This window comes from Aplidium turbinatum, chromosome 12, assembly GCF_918807975.1.
Source record: "Aplidium turbinatum chromosome 12, kaAplTurb1.1, whole genome shotgun sequence".
NCBI classification, from domain to species: domain Eukaryota; kingdom Metazoa; phylum Chordata; class Ascidiacea; order Aplousobranchia; family Polyclinidae; genus Aplidium; species Aplidium turbinatum.
In genome coordinates, this window is record NC_137483.1 from 8,754,975 (window position 1) to 8,775,713 (window position 20,739).

The following is a 20,739-nucleotide window of genomic DNA, read 5'->3' on the forward strand; positions in this document are numbered from 1 at the left end:
AAAGGTAAACAGAGCTCTATGTAATATCACTGAGGGTAGGTACAAAGACACACAAAAACAATACCAAAAATTATATTATCAGATTAAAGCAATATTGGTAGGCTTATGCATCAATTAGGCAGTGACTGCTGGTATGGGCAATGCTATCAATGCAATTGAACACTACTATAGTTTTGGTACAGTGATAATTTAGGTTTTAGTGCAAATTCAACAACTGCACATTAGGTGAAAAGAGTGGTTCTTATGCTGAACATTGTGAGTCAATGTTTTTTCTGTAGCTTTTCGTTTTACATTTTTGTGCTACTTACAGGAGGGGCCACATGAAGGTGAGGTGACAGTCTTCCCTCCTAGGTTATGAAATGTTCTATCAAAGCTTTTAGCCAAGATATTGTTGTACCACCAAGTTTCCCCTCCATATAGAGCAACAAAGGGATGGCAGCATTATAAATTTTGTGTAGAAAACAGTCCAAAGGCCATTCATATTCTGCAGTATCTGGATGAGAGAAACAAGTTTCTCTTAGTCACATTTGTGCGGAAGCTTATGTTTCAATGCTTTTTTGAGTAGTGTTTTGCTAAAAAGCGCCTAACACTTTTCTGTACAATATAAATTCAAGACTCACTATATTCATTTCTGAAAATAAAATAAGCTACAAGTTTGTTAGACAATGTTTGGTGGTTCTAAATCTGCGATGGTCTACTTTGTTACATGTCGCATTGTGAGTTAAGGGAATAAACTGTGAATACCAACTCTGACGTTTTGAATTTCATATTTTTTCTAGCTAACTGTTACTTGTATTTGTTTAACTGTAGGTTGTATAAATTTAATTGTGAATTGCAAATAACAACTAACTCTGATTGTTAACATCAATACAACATACTTGAACAAAGAAGTTTTTCATTATTTCCTGGGTATTTGATGGTTGCTCTTTAATTCATGTTGTTTATAATCAGCAGCTGTATAATATTTATTTTTCTTATTAAAACATGGTACAAAAATTGTAGTAGCACTAACTGTTAGCTTGTTACTGGAAACATGATGTTTAATTGCATAGCACATATATACTATATATGTTAGTGATTGTAATTTGTTTTCTGCCATGTTATTCAAAGTACAGTATCTAAGTCCCCACTTTGGTTGGAGAAAGAGTATTATGTTCTTAATAACTTCAAAGTTAAGTTTGTTAATTCGCTATATATAAAGTCAATACTGGACAAATTTTTGATAACATTTAATCTCTTATAGCACTGCTCGTGTGAAGAAATCTGACAACATGGCTGGTACAAGAGCAAGACAGAAGATGCAACTGCAGAGAGATCGGGTATATATGCAACATGCGTATTTACTAGAAAATAATTTGCCACAAAAATATAGCAACACATATTACCTGCGCTGGTGGTTTTTAATGGTTTGTTACTCCTGAGAAGAGCCTGATAGATTACAGTGAACCTTTAAAAGAAATAGCAACCTCGCAATTAATTAACACTAAAACAACGCAAAAATGACTTCATAATTTACATACAAATGACCATTAATGAGTAGACAAATACTACTTTTATTCTTCTTCTTCGTTTGAACCTTGTTCTTCGCCACTTCAAGGGTCGAGGGGCTCTGCCTTTTACCACCCTTGGGCAGTGGCGGCGACGGGGTCTAGATGTTTGGGCAGGTGTCGAGCAGCCATTGAATTGATTCGTCATCCAATTCACGCAGACCACGCACACCATTTGGCGCATGGTAGATGGCGCAGTTACAGATAGTGTGGTCTACGGTTTGTTCCTCCATGCCACACTCACAGATCGCGGATGGAGCCATCCCCCATTTGTGCATGTTGAAGCGAAATAGTCCGACGCCAGTACGCAGGCGGTTGAGCCGCACCCAGGCCTTCCTTGGCAAATGCATTCCGGTTGGATGGTGGCTGGTATCGGAGATGAAACTTTGGAGTCTTGAGGAGTTCTTCTTCCACTTCGAGCTCCATTGGTGGTCCGCCCACGTAGCCGCACTGATGGATTGGTCTTCAGCACTTTTCATCAGGAGTTGTGCGGCACGTACAAATGGGTGTCTCGATTTCAGTCGCAGAGGTTTCTCGTTCACAGACTCGTAGAGACTTGAGTAGAGCAAGTGGTTGGGGTTCGTAGCGCGACGAGAGAGAGACAGGATGGCTTCTTCGCGACGAAGCTCAGCTGGTTGGATGCTTGCAAGGACAGGGAGATTTTCCGATGGTGTAGGTCGCAGGCATCCTGTCACGATACGCAAGGCGTTGTTTATGGCAGTGTCGATTTGATGGCAGTGGGCACTGCGGCTCCAGACAGGTGCACAGTATTCTGCTGGAGCGTGAACTAGCGCGATGGTGGCAATGCGCAGGGTATCAACTCCGGCTCCCCAGCCAGAGCCGGCCAGACGCCTTAGCAAAGCTGTGCGTGTTGAGATCTTTTTGCGTAGTGACTCCAAATGTTGACGGTAAGTGAGCGACCTGTCCAGGACTACCCCTAGATATTTAGGGTTTGGGCAGAAGGGCAGGGTTTTTCCATTGGTGCTGATCTTGAGCTCGCGCTTTGCTTCCCGGTTGTTTAAGTGGAAGGCTGTCGTCACTGTTTTGGTTTCGCTGAGCTTCAGTCTCCATCTCTGGAGGTATGCCGAAAGTGTCGACATGTCCTGGTTTAGAGTCCCTTCTATTGTTTGCCATTGATTCGACAAGTGTAGAATGGCCAGATCATCGGCATAGGCGTACTTTGCGGATACCGTGATTGGTAAGTCGTGGGTGTAGATGTTAAACAGAAGGGGGGCCAGGACAGATCCCTGAGGGACGCCATTCTTAAGGCGTCGTAACCTGCTTGGTTTACCACTTCCGGTGGTGAGAGTAAAGCTTCTGTTGTAAACGAGCTCCATGATCATGCGGACCATGTGCCTGTCCGGGAGCAGGCGGAGCAGTTTGCAGGTGAGGCCTTGGTGCCATACGGTGTCGTATGCAGCTGTGAGGTCAAGAAACACAGCACCAGCCTTCTTCTTTGCCTCAAAGCAGTCTTCGATGTCTTGAGTCAAGAGAGTGACTTGGTCCACAGTAGATCTTCCACGTCGAAAACCAGCTTGCTCCCGGGGCAAGAGTGGGTCTATAATTGGTTCGACTCGAGTGTAGATAAGACGTTCGAAGATTTTAAAAGGGATGCAGAGAAGAGATATAGGTCGATAGCTCTTCGGATCCTCTTGTGGCTTATGAGGCTTAGGGTCTAGGGATCGCGACTACTTTGGCTCGTCTCCAAATTTTGGGGATCTTGAGTTGGCATAAGCAGGAAGACAGGAATTTTCGCAGCCAAGACTTCATGGCGGTGCCAGCATGGAGTACAAGTTCGGGGCAGATGTTATCGGGACCAGGGGTCTTACGGGTCTTAGTAGATTGTAGGGCAGCGGTGAACTCATCTGACGTAAACTCATCAGAGATGCTTTCCTCGTCTGGTGTTTTATTTTCCTCGTCTGTACTTTTATTCTGTTAAAAAGTCACATGTACTATTGTACATACACTGATAGGCAGCATCTTTAACATTGTCAATCTCAAGCTACATCTTCATGCAGTCCAAAAATAATATTTTTGCTGCTATATTGAAATCACTGATACTACTTTCTTCGATCAAAAGTAACTTGCTAATCCACGTCCATGTAACATTAACAATGTACTTTTCAATAGCATTTACTACTGCATTCACATGGCTAACAGAAAACAATGTAGGCCTACTGGGTAAAGTCTAATTTTTTATTTGGATGTTGCCACTCTGATCCTACCATGATACCCTCAAGATATCATGATGTCACACATGGTAGGATGTGTTACGAAGCAAAACGGCATACAACAGACATGATATTTTATCTAGTTCACCTCCACGTTCTAATGAGCAAGTTTAAAATATTTAGGTGAAATGCAACTAAAAAAACATAATTTAATTACCCCCAAAAATGTCAAATTACTCCTTTTGTGGTAATCACCCACAGGTTAAGAACCGCTGGTCTACAAACTTAATTATAGAACTAGTGTAGTGTAATCAAAAAATAAAGAGCCCAAAATGTAGATACCAAACTCATGTTCAGCAAACAAACGTTTCGAAAACTATACTGTCTTCATCTTCAGTGTTATAAATGTGATTTATAGTGTCAGTGTTATAAATGTGATTTATTGTGTTATAAATGTGATTTATAACACTGAAGATGAAGACAGTATAGTTTTCGAAACGTTTGTTTGCTGAACATGAGTTTGGTATCTACATTTTGGGCTCTTTATTTTTTGTTTAGTGTAGTGTTTTTATTAAAAGTGATTATTCACTTAAATAGTGCCTTTGAAATATAATTTAAAATCATTTACATCATTGCTTTAAAGGTAAAAAACAGTCGGAATGGCCCATTTGGGTGAGTCTGATTCGATGAGTCCGATCCCTATTCGGTGATTTTTTCAATTTTTTTTAAAAATTATCGGGTACCGTAGCCTAAATATCATTGCCGTTAGGGTTAGAGGTTAGGAACTCACCGAATCGGACTCACTGAATCGGACTCACCGAATCGGACTCACCGAATCGGACTCACCAAATAGTAGCAAACCCCAAAACAGTGATGTACCAGTAGCACCGTGCAGCACCATGCCAAATAAAAAGAGAGCAATGGTAAGCGCATGAACGCTGAACCGTAGCGCCATCTCAACACTTCATCGTGAGTTGAACAACCGTAGCACAAGTTTTTTCATTGATTGTTATTATACTGATTCTGTGTTTAGATACTTCAAGAACAAAAACAGAAGTTTTACAGAAGAAATGAAGGCGAATTGGTTCCAAAAAGCTCTGCCACTAATGCCATCAGCTTACCAAGCGTGGTTGTTGTTAAACCAGAGCTACCAGCTCAAATATTGAAGGTAGGTAAGCTAAGGGATGATCTTTAACAATTTTACGTCATGTGGAAGTGCTTGTTAATTGCATCAACAGAACAGAATCACAAGTTTTCTGTTCGTATTTGAAGCAGCACAAAGGATATGTGTTTTCAGTATGAGTTGTATTTTAAAACATCGCTTTCATGAAAGTACGACTGGCTAGATTATAACTTTTCCCACACACAACAGTGTACGCCTGCATTGCCGAGTGGTGAGAGCCTTGTTTTGACACTCGAAAGGGCGCCGGTTCGACACCGCTCAAAGGCATGCGGCACTGTCTTTGGCAGGGCACTGCAAGCCATGCCTGAAAGTGGACACGGAGATTGATTTTTTTACTTTCCTATTCACTTAATCTAAACCTTTAACCACCACCAGGCATTAGCCTGAATACGACAAAAAATACTTACTTTTTAAGCATTTACTATAAATTTGTTACTTTGGTTTCACAAATTCTTCACATTTTTTTATGCATTCATTTGAAAATAGGTCTTCTATAAGTTTTTTGTTTTGACAACACCGTGGACCAAAGTCCGCCTACTGATTGAATGGCACATGCATGCGCAATGGGGTACGCATATGCACAATGACTGTGATTCATGATTGGAAACTTTCCCCTTCCTGATGATCTTTATTTTCAGTTGCTACGCATTTAGATTTAAAATTGTTAACAGTGCGAAATTGGCCACTGGTGCAAGCGGAAATTTCTTGCAATCAATTGCTTACAAGTTGAAATACATTGACACTATGAGCTAACAGATTTGGCGTAATCGTGTTTGAAGTGGTATTGTAGCTAAGACGTAAGTTTGTCTAGTTACTTGATTAATGGTGTTGAGTTCGTGGCATCTTTTTTGTGGTTTATTGGTACTGTATCACCAAAGTTGATGACGGACAGCTGTTTTGGCCCAAAGAACTTTACCGGTGCTGTCCGCACCACATGTTACTTTTTTCAAGTCTTCAAACAAGCTAGACATTGCATTACGCATGATTTCCTCACTAGTTCTAATATCTGAGTTGTTGCTCTGATGATTTTAGATTTCTTTGAAATACAACAGTATTCACACACAGCCGCATGAGATTGTAGTGTAGAACGCCTAACACTTTAACTAGGGAGATTTTCTGTTTTTGCATTCAAATTATTTCGCAATTTCATTTTTGTGATGTCTTAAAAATCGGGGAAAATATTGATTTGGAAACTATTTTGTTCATTCTTTCTATCGCTTTTGGTCCATTTCCTTTTTCCCACATGACTTTGGCCACACATTGCCTGATTTTGAAGTCCCAGTCAGCAGGGAATTCCCTTCACCATTCGCCGTTACCATGTGAAATGACGTAATGGTGATTTTGTCAATTTCTCCTTTGCAAACTCAGCTTGTTTATACTAGTCACTTAATTTAGGCTGACGCAAACAATGCGCAGTAAAATTTTTATTAAGATATTGGCTTATGTTAAGTAATCATGATTAAGCAAACATTGTTGAGTGTGCGCATTGCTTTTAGGGAAGTTGATTGGAAAATAATGCTTGAAAAATGACATTGTGCGCGATGATAGTTGTTTAAACCTCTGGTTTATGAAAGATTATTAAATTAATGTATTAATTGATCGCCATGCTTGATGTGAAGAACCATTGAAGGAGCATTTACTGGGCGTTTGTTTCTGTTCCACTGCAATATATTTCCAGAATTTTTGCTGTAGGGAAAACTTTTCTTCAAGTTATTGCAAATTTTCGATTAAGATGTGATTTTAATTATTATTGCAAATATCTTAAAATAAACTACTGTTCACTTTTCGGAAAATAAATTCAATTTATTTGCCACAAGGGCCTGGCATCATCTCGAGTTCAGGGTTGTCGCTTTTTCTCAGTTGTGCTTCCGATAGCTCAGTTGTCCGCCCCAATTGTCGGTTGGTTAGCGCGTGACTTTGTGAACGAAGAAACTTCAAGATCAAGCGGCGCTGATACGACTCTCGGGGTGTGCGCTTGAGCAACGCATTCTAAGGACTGCTCTCCATTTTGCGGAACCTAATGGATGGAATAATTCCACAGCAACAAGACTTAACAATCGGAAACTTCACTCTGTCAATTTCGGTAAATGGTCCTGCGTCAAAAGCCTCTACAAGTACGCGAAACTTCCAGGAATAACATATCAATGCTTTGTAAGTCTGAGGATAAAGATTCAAATCCAACCAACCTTTTTACTCGGTTTTGTAGCGTTGCTTACAGAATATAAGTTATAACCCGCTCCAACTTCTGTTATCTTTAAATCGTAACTTTTTATCAGGTTGAAACTAGTCTGCAGAACCCCACCCAATACCACGTTAGAGAAACGCAACGAAATCAGGTCAAAGAATTCCTCAGTCAGTCACACGACGGGTCGAAGTTCGTAATTCGACAAGTGATGGCTCCTCAATCAAGTGCGCCACCTGCCGGTGGAGGTAAATCGTGATCGAAATAGAAAAAAAAATTAAACGCGTAACTTTGTTTTGGCCTCGTGTTGCGTGGTGACTTAGCATGAAGTTGTTGCTGTTCTGCATTGTCAAACTTTTTTTAAGTATGACTTTAACTGAGCGTCACTCGTGTCAATCTGGACTTTTGTACCGCGCCATGTGCAGAATTTAAAGTTCAGTTTTTCAGCAGCTTTCCACGGCAGCACTCCCGCCAGCCCCCTAGCTCGTCTGAATATATCAGCATCAGCAGACAACTTTGGAAGTGTAAGTATCTTATATCTTTTGTAGTTTTTAATTTAGCTTTCCCCGAATTACCTAAAACCAATTCTCAAAGTCCGTATAACGCAAGCCGTCTTTGACATATAGAGCAGTGGTTTTCAACCGGGGTCCGCGGGCCCCTTGGGGTCTGTGAAAGTTTCCGAGTTTGCAGCATGAATGATAAATTACGAAATTGAAGAATTGGTTGGTTGTGCTGTATTTGTGTATTACCGTGATTTTCAAACTGTACTTCCCAACGAACTGGTGCGATGTCCTTGGAAAGTTCAAAGGTTTGGTTTCGTAACTAAAAAAATATCATATAAATGAATTAATTTTTTAATAAGGCTATGTTCAACTTAATTCTTTTGAGACAGCAGTCTATTGATCCATGCTTAACTTAGAAATACAAACGTTGGTCAGCAGTCTATTACCACTCACAGTTTTGCAATGACAAAGATTATAACGAATTAATACTGATTAGAAATGAAAAATAAAAAAAATTGGTTGTAACGGCCGCAAAATTCTACTGATTTTTGATAAAATTTATAGAAAAACATCAAATCAACATATAGATTAAACTACTGATTTTTGATGCTGCGTGCCAACATAAAGCTCATAACATAATTTCTCTAATGTCATCAATCGTCATAAGTGTGTCCCGAGTTCACTAAATTCTTCTAAGTGTGTCGTTTCGAAACTTATGAAACGTTTGATTCCATTATCGGAGAAGCGATATACCAAAATTTCAGATAAAACTTTTTTAAGGGTCCGCGACCGCTTTGAAGGTATCAAAAGAGGTCCGCCAAAACAAAAAGGTTGAGAACCACTGGTATAGAGTATAGCTTTCATAACACTCCACCTTGCGGCTTCAACCTTTCAGTGCTTAGCACCACTTTGTCACTGCACGTTTTACCACTTCTGCGACGTAATATCTTCTGGATGGGAGTCATTAGGTAATATCCCACGCGTTGACCTCGTTTAACTCGGGTGGCTGGTGACTTATGGACAGTTGGTTATTTGTTGCAGTTACGATGCCTTGCTATAGTTGAAAATTGAGTTGGGTCATTTATGCCAGCAAGTCTAAGCCATTAACGTTTGAGATGTCCCATATCAAATTATTGTTTGTCGGAAGGATGCGGGTGTACTTAGGTGATAATACGATATTGTGTTTGTTTTTCAAGCAGCTATCCTACTTTCGTTTTAATGGACATTGACATTTTCGATGCTACTGTTCAGTGAAATATTTACTACGTTTTTCACAGAAGGTCTTTATTTTCTTGTGATTACCAATTAAGTTCGTTTTTTGCTTCAAGCTTAGATTGCATGGGTGAAACAAAGGTATTTGTTTTGTCTCATTACAGGATTGTCTCAATAAAATAAGCTCACACTTTCTCATTTTCATTTGCTGAACAACTTATAAACCTGAGTTGAAAGCCAGCTTACATGTATATTTTTTCAACATGAGAAGCTTCATTTGAAGCTAAATAAGCTACTAAAGGAAATGCAATACAATTAGCGGCTGAGCTATCCTGCGCAAAGAAACGTGTTTTTGTGTCATTGCATCACTGAAAGTTTTTCGGAACCAAAGTGTTATTTAATCCCGCCTCATTTCTTGTTGAGTCATCTGAAAAACAATGGTTTAACTGAGGCTTTTGTCAATGCGTCTTTTCCTTTTGCCTTTCATTAGATAAATCCCTGACGTCTTTGGAAACTGCATCACGTGGGTGAGGCACGCAATTGGATTTCTTTTTCTGTTTATTAAACAGCACCTGTTAACTATCATGATGTCACGGCGGTAGGAAATTGATTGCAAACCCGAACGCATTTTCATTGATGAAACCATTGAACGAAACACGCCAACTCATCTCAAAATCCATTCTTGTTGCCTGGCATTGCTACACAAACGGATGCATTGATTCTCTGGCCCCATCACGTTGTTTTTACGAAGATTTTAATTTCTTTGTCAGCATGTCCGGATAAAGCGAAAGTACGAGCTTTGGCATGCGGCACAGCTGCATGGTCATGAACAGGGAAAGGTGTGGCGTTTAAAATATGAGCAAGTGGATTATTATTGAGAAAAGTGACCTATTATTGCGCAAGATTTTATCTTTCCACCACCATGCTGGAGAAGCGTAGAATACGCTGTCATCAAAATATGGATGTTAGCATTAAAAACAAAGTACAAAGATATCAGTCAGTTTAGGAGGTTTCTTTATTTTCTGTGAAGTCAATTATTTCGTTAATGTTGCTAATAAGTTAACCATTTAGAAGTTAACCTTTGTGACTGTTGCGTCTTCAGAGCATTTATTCGTGCAAACTACCACATTAGGATAAAGTTTGTAACTTTTTGTCAAGCTCTGTGTAGGAGTATTGTGTGTACGTGAGGCCTCGGTTCCTGTTTGTCAGAATCTTTCGCAAATCGCGTGGTATTATTGTACTCAATTCTAATTCGTAATCTATTCTATTGCACTCCGCATCTCACCAGTCCAGCTTAATAAGTGTGGTTGTGATAGTTTTTGAGAGCTCAGGTGTTTTGTGTGGTAAATCTTTTTTGGGTAGGTTGCTTTTGCCGCATGCTTTGCTTCGCATGAGTTCACTTTCTATGTTGTTCTACTGACCAGATGTTGCTGATTATTTCAACATTTGATGTATCAGCGTGAAAAGATTGAAGCATTACCGAACGAAAAGAATGTGGCCTATTATGAAGGAGTAGCGTAGTTTAAGAAGCTGATTACCGTAATCAGTAGAAAATTCTCTAAAGAAATTCTGGCGAAAGAAGTCAGTTCTTAAGCAGCCAACTTTCATAACAGACATTTTACAAGAGTTTGTGACGGCTAGCAAAGTTAGTTCTGCTTTGATAAAAAATAATCAGGTGATATGATGAAAAGGTTGTGTGAAGTAAAATATGCAAATCTGGAGCTTTGTGGTTGGATGACAAATATGTCAAGAGGAATAACCAGGACTGATTTGCACATTTGCCGATTGCGACTTGCTCTGAAACCAAATTGTAACCAGCTGCCGTTCATCCAACTACAATCAGTGCATTACATCCATTCTCATTTGTGCTTAGATCGGAAGTTATAAGTTGCATCATATAGTTGTTTGTCCCTTGCTCTTGTTTACTGAGTTTGACAGAAAAAATTACATTAGTTTGATATCGCTTTATAGTTGGAAAACGTCACGGCCATACTTCCATGATGTAGTTTCTCAACTTTGCCCAAGTCGATTTTCAATAACAAGGTAAAAACAGTATCTGGCACACAGTGTCAGTCAGTGCAGTCGCTGCTCCTTCGCTCAGTGCACGATTGCAAGTGTCGCTGAGCAACAGCAGACTACGAATTATTTAGATCGGATTGGCCAGAAAAGAACATGCAGTCAGGTTTTGGTTACCTGCTTTGTGTAGTTACAGTGGCATAGTTTCAAAAAGAAACAAACTCTGTTTCATTATGATGCTGTAGATTCGTAAATAACATACGTAGAAAGATAAGTTTTCATGAAAGAAACTAGACCGCTTTTAAATTTTATTGTTGTTTTGTGCTTTTTTGTCAGTTTGCATAGAAAGATTACTTCATTTAAACAAACGTAGATTGAATCTTTAATATGACCTGGATGTTTGAATATGAGTACGCTCAATGGCACTCTTGGTGGCGACGCCATCATGCTCCCCAACCCAATGGCCAGGTAGATTATATGTGCAATGTGCATGGCTGGACCAGGTTGTCCGGCCCGATTAGTTTTGTAGTTTTGATAAATGACACAAGACGCGGTAATGGCGACTACTTGTTCACTTATTTGTATATAGGAAGCAGAAAAATTATTAAATTAAAACTAGCTTGAAACCATTCTACTGCACTGAACACTATGATTGCATTAATTATCATCTCACTGTCATCAGGTGCAGCGCCCAGGAGCATAGTTTGCACTATGGATGGATGCAGTGCTTTATAAATGTTATTTTATGATTATCGTCGAGCTTTACTGCAGAGGATTCTATTTTAATAATAATAATGAATGTACCGATGAAGCCGCCCTTATATAGCGAAAGCTTCAGAATAGATTTGATATTGTCAATTTAGTGTGGTACTCTCTGCTTAGCGCTATTTCTTTACTGCAACACCTTGTCGAAAAGAGTCACTATTTTTAATTGTTTTGATAGTATGTTGACAATAACTTTGAATCAAGAAAATAACATCTCGGCGATAACTGTTTGATTCGGCACAACGTGTTTGGTGTAATTAAAAGTTTCTGTATGTTACGCGTAGGTGGATAGCTTCATCGATGATTTGGTCAGTCTGGAATCCAGCTTTGGAGATGAGCACATGCGACATGAAAGGCCTTCCACAACGGTGAGATAGGTTGCTGTATGATCAGAAAATAATAATTTTTGTGCGGCGACTCATTGAAACTGAAAGCAAGTATCATCAATTCATCAAGCATTCTTGTAGTTTTAATACCTATTTTTTTTATTATCGATAACACTTCATGTTATTTCAACCTCAGCTCAGTCACGGCACTACAATAAAGCGAGTTTTTTTGGTTGTATTTTCGTTTTTACCAAACAAATGAATGCTGAGATGGCCAAGGTCACTTTTCTATTGTTTTGAATGTGCTTTTTGACTCATCCGTCTTTTGCCGTGATACTGAATGCGATACATCTAGATGCCAGTACAGAAGCATTTTCCTTTCTGCTTTAAAACTAACAGCATCATTAATGGTAACAACTTGCCCCGTTAAACGGTCTTGATTCATTTCTAGCTTCCGACTGTGTCTCCTACTGCAATGGAACGCTTTACTCAAGGATCTGCCAATCAGCTCCCTCTGGTCATTGAAGGAAACACTTCCTCCTCCTGCCCAGTAATTAAACAGGAGCTAACGGAAGAGGACATCCGGATCTTCAACAAAGATCGGATCAAAAAGGACAACCACAACATCAGTAAGATCGCTTTCTCACGTTTGGAACTTGTATTTTTTCCCGTGAATTTCAAAACATTTTTTTTTCTTTTCAGTTGAAAGACGACGAAGGTACAACATTAATGATCGGATCAAGGAATTGGGAACAATGGTCCCGAAGCCTGTAGACCCGTGAGTATTTGTGAAGCGTTTAAATTTTTTTAAACATTTTTCGACACTTGCTTGTTAGCTTTTGCATCGTAAATTTTAAAATTATTAACTTACAAATTGCAAAATATTAAATTGTAGCCAACACGCGTACGTTTTGAATTGACGCCTGCAGACGTGGAATTAATGCAAAAATGTGTCATTTATTGGCTGCGATAGTGCACAAGCAAAGGCACATTCATTTCTGACCTTTTCTGTTTCAAATTACTAAACTACGAAACTCCTAACACCAACATCTTTATTTGGTAAATGTTTTACTCTACACCAGTGGTTCCCAACCTGGGGTTCGCGGACCCCTTGGGGGTCCGTGAGAAAGCATTTGGGGTCCGTGATTACCTTGATGAATTTTGAAAAAAATAAAAATCGAAAAACAATTTTTTTACTTTCATTTCTCTCTTTAAATGCAAATGTATCAAGCTCAAGCCCGCGAGAATAAACTGTACCGGTAGGCCTCTGCATTAAAATAAATCTATGCTGCTGCCTACAGTGTGTACTGTGTACATTGACCTTAAACTTCATCTACCACAAAGCATGTCGATTTTAAAAGCAAAAAGAAGTCCCCTCTCAAAATTGTTTGAGAGTAAAAGTTTTCTATTCGGCATGGCCTACTTAGCCGATATTTTCGGTCATATTAACAATGTTAATCGTGGCATTCAAGGACCAGGTGTGACAATAATTGATGCAGCTGAAAAACTGAAAGCGTTTTTAGCCAAGTTACTTTTAGCCAAGCCAAGTTTGGAAACGCAGATTGGAAGCAGGTAATTACGTTAACTTTCCAATGTTAGAAGATCTTATCTTGATGGATGAAACCGGGATGAAACTCAAAGAGAATGTACTCTTTTGATCTCTATAAGAGAAAAATTTTGCGCACACTTGGAAATCCTGGAAATCTCATTTCAACGTTATTTCAATTTAGAACGCCTGCCGAACGAAGTTGAAACATGGATTCGAAATCCTTTTCTTTTTGTCTTGAACAACATTAGCGATGACGATTTCAGTAAAGATGACCTAATTGATTTCAGATCAAAAGAGTTATTAAGCATTGAATTTCATTCAAAACTGTGGAAGAATTTTGGTGCTCACAACTGCAAACCTATCCATTCTTGGCAAAGCAAGCGATTGTAGTTTTGTTACCATTCATAACCACTTACCTTTGCGAGGCAGGATTCTCAGCTCTTGTCACAATAAAAACTAAACATCGAAATCGCCTGGACAGTGGACGTTGAAGATGACATGCGTGTTGCATTGTCAAAAACTCAACCACAGTTCAGTCGTTTAGTTCAGGAAAGGCAACAACAGCCCTCTCATTAAATTTGCTTACGTTGAAAAGTTTCGGCATGGCACTTTGGGTCACTTTAATATTCAACTAGGCCTACTGCTGACATTTCTTGAACAATTCATTCATTTTCTTATTTGAGCAACTGTTTAACCTGATATTTGCCGCAGGAGTCATAGCGGCAATGCAATATGACACAGTACAGTAGTAGTCCAATTTTAATCTGGTGATGTCCCCGTTACCGAGGGTGGCCGGATTCACCTCCAAGTGCCGCAATCGCCTTCACACCCTGCCTCCACATCGATCTGTCTAACGCGTCCTCTCTTGTCAAGCCCACTTTGCTGCTTTCCTCTTCAACTTACCTTTTTCACGTTTTCTTGGGTCTTCCTTTTTTTCTACGACCCTCCACTTGCAACTTATTATTACAATAGTCAATACCGGCAGTATGTTAATTGAGTTTCAGGCAAAATTTAGGTAGGGGTCCGTAGAATTAGTAATTTGTCTAAAGGGGTCCGTGACAACAAAAAGATTGGGAACCACTGCTCTACACCGATTGCATTGTGCGTGATATAAAGATATTTTTGGCCGATTTTTGCGAAATAAAAACGATCAAAATGTCTTCAGAGACACACGGTGGAACAAAGGGTCCATACTGAAAGCGGCCGTCGATCACATTAATGACTTGCACTCCGAGCAAACTCGTACTCGGCAAATCGAGCAAAGGAACAAAGAAATGGAAGCCTTGAACAAGAAGCTGTTGCTGCGGGTGCAGGTGATAAGAAAATATTACGTGGCATTGCTGCAATTTGAAACCAATCATTTTTCTAACACGACAAATATTTTTATCTCAAACCATACATACCGTGCTTTGCTCAAAGCCCACTCCCAGTGTTTTCATCAGTCAGCAAAGTTAATCCCTTTAGGTTCATTTTACGTTGAACCGATGTCAGAAAGGTGAATATTTCTGACCGAAGTGGTGGTAAAATGCAAGGTGGCAGATTCTATTGATGCGGAAGTAGATGCATGGTAAACTTAAGACCCTTCCAACTAAGCTTTCGTTATCTTATTTCACCGTTTTATTAAATTCATTTCTTCGTTATCTTATTTCTCCGTTTTGTTAAATTAATATCTTGCAGGCCTGTGCCTAAGCAGAAATCTTTTTCTATTAAATGACGTAAGCTACCTTTAAATTAGATAACAAACTTTTCATAAAATTATTTCAAAAAAATCCGCTGATCGTCTATTGCTGGATATGCAGCATATTTCATTTTAATTAAACTAAAAAATATAAGTTAAAAAAAATCCGGAATCGTTATTTCTCATATTTCCGGAATATTTGCACTATCGGTCCCCCTATTTTGTGTGCAGTTTGTTTTGATTATGAGAGTTGATTTGTAATTTTTGACCATTTTCTAATAACTTGTTGCCAAACCTCAACCATGCAGAGCTTAGAGATGAAGATGCAGCAACACGGCATCGGTGTGCCTGCCGACAGCAACGAAAAACAACAGATGGTCAACACTTTACTCAACTATGACAACTCTTCGAGTCGCGACTCGTCTGTATTCACCAACGGTAGGTTTTACTAACATTGAGTAATAACAGCAGTCTACCGTGGCTTGTCTCACTAACTTTGGAAACTATTGGTAGCCTACTGGTTTCATCTAAGACTGATCATAACACATGCGAATATTTGCTCTCCAATTGTGGTTGATGTGATTACCGAATGTGTACGAGAAGATTCATTGATGGAGATACTGTACGCCGATGATTTGGTTTTGTTGAGTGACACAATGGAAGACCTGAGAGAGAAAGTTAAGATGTGGAAGAAGTCACTTCATTGTAAAGGTATGCGTGTGAACATCAACAAGACAAAGGTCGTAATAAGCGGAACGGAAGGGGAAATCACAATGAGCAAAATTGACCCATGTGGCGTCTGCGGAAGAAGAGTGATGGCAAATTCTGTTACATGTACGAAATGCAAGAAATGGGTGCATGGAAGATGTGCAAAGATGAAGAGAGTGACATGCAGATCTGGAGATGGTTTTGAATGTGAAAGATGCAAGAAGATTGAGGAAGGAATGATTGGTCCTGTTGAAAAGCTGAATGACGAAGTTAAATCAGTAAATGCCTTTTGCTATCTAGGAGATAGATTGAATGCCAGTGGTGGTTGTGAAGCGGCAATGACTGCAAGAGGAAGGTTTGGTTGGGTGAAATTCAGAGAGTGTCAAGAGTTGTTATGTGGTAGAAGATTTCCGTTGAAAATGAGAGGAAGAATTTATACTAGTTGTGTGAGATCTGCAATGCTGTACGGAAGTGAGACATGGTGCTTACGGGAAAACGAATTGGCGATTTTAAGAAGAACTGAGAGAGCGATGGTGAGAGCAATGTGTGGTGTAAAGCTGATGGACAAAAGAAATACCAAAGAACTTATGAGCTTGCTTGGGTTGAATGAGAGTGTTGATAAGTTGGCAAAAGCGAATGGAGAGAGGTGGTATGGGCATGTTTTGAGAAGGGATAAAGATGATATTTTGAGAAGAGCGCTGGAGTTGCAAGTGGAGGGTCGTAGAAAACAAGGAAGACCAAAGAAAACATGGAAAAAGCAAGTTGAGGAAGAAAGCAGCAAGGTGGGCTTGACAAGAGAGGACGCGCTAGACAGATCGATGTGGAGGCAGGGTGTGAAGACGATTGCGGCACTTGGAGGTGAATCCGGCCACCCTCGGTAACGGGGACATCACCGGATTAAAACTGGTTTACTACTACTACAATGGTTTCTATTTCACAGTGAGGCAATTTACTTTTGAGTTATATAAATTTGTCTCCTATCAAAGCACTCCCATTTTGATTTATAAGTTATCTCGTGTGCTACTTTGGTACTAGGCATTGCTCTGTTTGCAGCGAGCTCGTTTGTTATTCGCTTTCAGATGTGTGAGTGGTTTGCTTTTTTAGCTACCTCTCAAATTCTAACTTAAAAAAGCGATGTTAAACATTTCAGAGGAAGAAAGACACATTTCCAATTTTCCCTCGAATCCTATTTCGCCTCTGAACACTTCTCAGGCCGCCATGGTCGCTCAGAACCAGAGTGATATGGTGATTGGTCAACCAGTAACCACCAGCGGACAAAACTACCAATTGAGTCCACAAGCACACCAGTACCAACCCCAACAGGTACGCATGCGACGCTGCAATATGTTTCATAGCATTAAAGATGAAAACAGTTTAGTTTTCGACCCGTTTACTGAACATGAGTTTAGTATCTAAATTTTGGACTCTTTACTTTTTGGTTAGATTGACCGTTCCAACCATTAATCAAATGTTTTCATTAATAACCTTTTCTCAAGTTTAACTCATGATGGGCTTATTTTCAGTTGTTGACCATCGATTCCAACGCCTTATCACCTCAGCAACAACAACAGCATATGGCGCCAAATGCGCCTTTCAATCAGAATCAATACTCTCCGCTAGGGAGCGCATCGAGCAACCCGTCGCCTCACCAAGTGGCGAACCTACCACAAGCAAACAATCAAGCTGGCACGATGGATACATCAATGCAAGGTAATGCTTTGCATGCAGCAAGAAAGCGAGACATGTACAATCGTACAGCATACGTTTCTGTTGGTACACTCAATATTTTCTAAGTCCTCCTGGTTGTTCGGATGATTTATTTTGCTGGAGTTAAATATACAATGACGTCACCCGTGAAGTGTCATCACTCTGAGCGTCATGTTACGCAAAGTTTTTGTGACAGGTTTTGCGGATGTGGATATGGCGCCATTCCAAGCGGACAACCCATCCAACTCCGATCTTGCCAACATGACCGATGGTGATTTCGGAGCTCTGTTGGCTGGCAACCCGGAGGTAAGTCACACTGCAATAAGTGGCAACCAGATCCCAGATGAAAAGCCTCGTCAATAAGTAAAATAGAACTATCTTCAATGCTGATGAAAGATTATGTTTTGGACGATCGCTATGACGTCATTTTTCATCGGCATGTTCTTCTTGTTTAGTTGGGCGACGTTATGATGGACGAGTTCTCCTCAGTGCTGAAGACAGACCTCTTCCTTTCCGACGCCATCAACCCTCTCCAAGGAAACATGCAGTGACCAAAGGCGGAACAACCTCTGCTCGTGACGTCATACGTATGAAGTGGGGTTCTGGGGCCCCGGAGATGCAATGGTGCTAGCACAGAGCAAGTGCAGCTGGCTGGCATTTGAAAATTTCAACAAGTACTAAGTTGGAGGGTGGCTACGAGAAGCAAGCCATTCACTCCTTCGTGGAAGTACCCATGGTCAGAAGACACATTCCACTAAAAAACTCAGGTTTTGCCGATTTAGCTAATAGTAGAGGTTTATTTTCTCAGCTAGCAGCACTTGGTGTGCTTTGAAATGCAAATTATTAAGCTAAAAGTGTGGGTTTCAACGACTCTTTCACAAAAACCGTAAAATCTTTTCGCGTAGAGATTAACAAGGTATTGAAAGAGCTTTTTCATATTTGTTATGCAATTTATTTATGCTTTTTCATCAAGATCGTGCTGTTAAGTGAATTCTTAACTCACGCAAAACTGGTTCGACCTCTTTCAAAACTAGTAGTGTACGAGGTTGTGTAATCTCGTATTTGTTTTCTAGTGAAGTGAGATCGTTTAGTTTTCTGTCTAACAAGTTGCTGCATTGTACAAACTGATTACCTAAAATTTTCTCTATAGTTAAGGAGGAATGTTAATTTCTTCATGATGCGAAACGTTTGCTTAACTGGAATTTTTAGGGTACCTGTAGAATAAATGATGTAAAAACAGTTTTGGAAACGTTATATACTTTATGCTATGACCACTATGTTTTGGTGCGAAGCTGTTTGATTTATCTTTCCCACCAACTTTTGAGAATTCGAAATTACAGCTTTATGTTTTAAAATACCTTGTTTCATGCCAACTTATAGCTTGCTACATTCGCATATCATTTGAGCAACAATGCAGAAAAAGTTTCAAATTATCAAGTTTCTTGCTTGAACGCAAAACGCTGTTTTATCACCATATGTGAATGAAGTGCTGTATATACTATATACTATAGCCTATGTGTGTTTTGTTGCAAATTTCCTATGTTTATTTTTCATAAATGTTCTTAATGAAATGTCGCTTTTGCTCTTTTATATACCATCATGATCTTTCTAACACATCGTGAATTTAACCTTCACAATAAAACAATTTGATATTTTTGCGTTTTGCCAAGAAGAATACAGATTAAAACCATGCCGGCATGTGAAAATGGTAAATGTCAAATCAAGTTCTGTCGCCCGTTTCGCATGAACAAAGTCTTGTACTGTACCCAAAGTCAGCCAGGGTCGCATTCCAGTCGAGGTTGTACAATGGGTGTCCGGTCGACAGGACGATTCATTTTAGGTTTAGTTAACTAACCCTAGAATGAATCGTTCTGTCGACCAAATGACCGGGTACGTACAATGTACATTACAACACAGATAGGGAGATAGAAAATTATTCCATTCAGAAGGTGCATCTAGATGGGAGGTGTCTTGAAAATGCGCTGCTCACCAGCGCAAGTCGAACCATCCCTGCTGGATCATGTTTAGACCCTTAGGTTTAACAATTAATTAACATTTAAATAAAAAAGTTATTATTTAATTAAATGTAGTTATATTAGTTATTATTTGTTGATTTGATTTAATTCGCTCTGCTTTGCCTTTTTGCTTGGCATTGAGCACTTTTTGTAGTATTAATAGTTTTCATTGTTTTATTGTTTCTGACAAATATACCATTGATTGAGTTGGGCACACATTAATATCACCTTGTCTTTTCCTCATTCAAACGTAGCCTATAGCCTACCTTTGCTCAGCTGGATTTATTGCAAATATTACACACAAATATGAAAGAAATTTGTAAGTCGTTTATTATGCTTGTCACGATACTTATTGGGACTTTGGCATTCCTCTTGAAATAGGACTTGTGTTTCGTTGTTGCCACCAAGCAACTCTTGGTTTAACTCAGTGATGCCATTCTTAAATTGCTGAAGATTAAGCGGATGAGTGTAACCTAGTTGACGATTTCCATGACAGGCTTCATGACGTTGTTCAAAAATCCAACATTGTAAATACAAGTTAGACCTGGGCTACTGTTCGTGCATTTTTACAAAGTAGACTTAGGCGAGATATAGCGAGGGCGAATAAAATCCGAAAAAGAGCCGCGGGTTGGCCAGGCCTAGTCGTTTAACTGCAACGGGCAGATAGTTTTTTTTTTTAAAGTAGGCTAATGTACGTCTCTCTGCCTTGCCTTTGTTGACTACAGTAAAGCGTTTGATTCAATACAGATCCCTGCAGTGATACAAGCCATCAAAAACCAAGCAATTGACCAGACATATATCAATATCCTTCAACACATCTATCAAAATTGCTTTTCCTTCATCAGACTACACAAGACTCAGCCAAATTTCAACTTAAACGAGGTGTTAGGCAAGGAGACACCATCTCTCCTAAGCTTTTCACAGCATGCTTAGAAGAAATTTTCAAAAATTTAAATTGGGAAGAAAAAGGTATCAAAGTAGATGGCGAATACCTATCCAATCTCAGGTTTGCTGATGACATTATTTTGATATCTTCAACACCCAATGAACTCCAAACAATGTTGACTGAACTCGACGAGACAAGCAAAGAGGTCGGTCTCAAAATGAATTTGACTAAAACACAAGTTATGTTCAATCACCATGTCAAAGAAAACCAAAACATTACATTAGATGGAAC

The 20,739-nt window shown here is 39.5% G+C and overlaps 1 protein-coding gene across 4 annotated transcripts; it reads left to right on the forward strand.

The window, feature by feature from the left end:
* Positions 1–777: 777 nt before the first annotated feature.
* Positions 778–19,189, forward strand: LOC145780929 (transcription factor EB-like). 4 transcript variants are annotated; one of them, XM_082592595.1, is made up of 14 exons: positions 778–909; positions 1,244–1,319; positions 4,752–4,886; positions 7,178–7,331; positions 7,531–7,607; positions 11,864–11,947; positions 12,357–12,534; positions 12,608–12,683; positions 14,620–14,767; positions 15,441–15,570; positions 16,991–17,163; positions 17,364–17,550; positions 17,744–17,853; positions 18,003–19,189. In XM_082592595.1, exons 2-14 carry the CDS (start codon positions 1,272–1,274, stop codon positions 18,096–18,098), a joined length of 1,596 nt encoding a protein of 531 aa, XP_082448721.1. In that variant the 5' UTR covers positions 778–909; positions 1,244–1,271; the 3' UTR covers positions 18,099–19,189. The 4 variants fall into 4 exon arrangements, with proteins under 4 accessions (XP_082448721.1, XP_082448723.1, XP_082448722.1 ...); XM_082592597.1 differs by having other exon boundaries at positions 7,531–7,583; XM_082592596.1 differs by having other exon boundaries at positions 7,534–7,607.
* Positions 19,190–20,739: the final 1,550 nt, after the last annotated feature.

What these genes read in the sequence shown, in the direction of transcription:
- LOC145780929 (XM_082592595.1), top strand. Translation starts at nt 1,272, where the DNA reads ATGGCTGGTACAAGAGCAAGACAGAAGATGCAACTGCAGAGAGATCGG. An exon ending in ATGAAAGGCCTTCCACAACG is followed by an intron (nt 11,948 to 12,356) that starts GTGAGATAGGTT and finishes ATTCATTTCTAG; the next exon opens with CTTCCGACTGTGTCTCCTAC. An exon ending in CTCGTCTGTATTCACCAACG is followed by an intron (nt 15,571 to 16,990) that starts GTAGGTTTTACT and finishes TAAACATTTCAG; the next exon opens with AGGAAGAAAGACACATTTCC.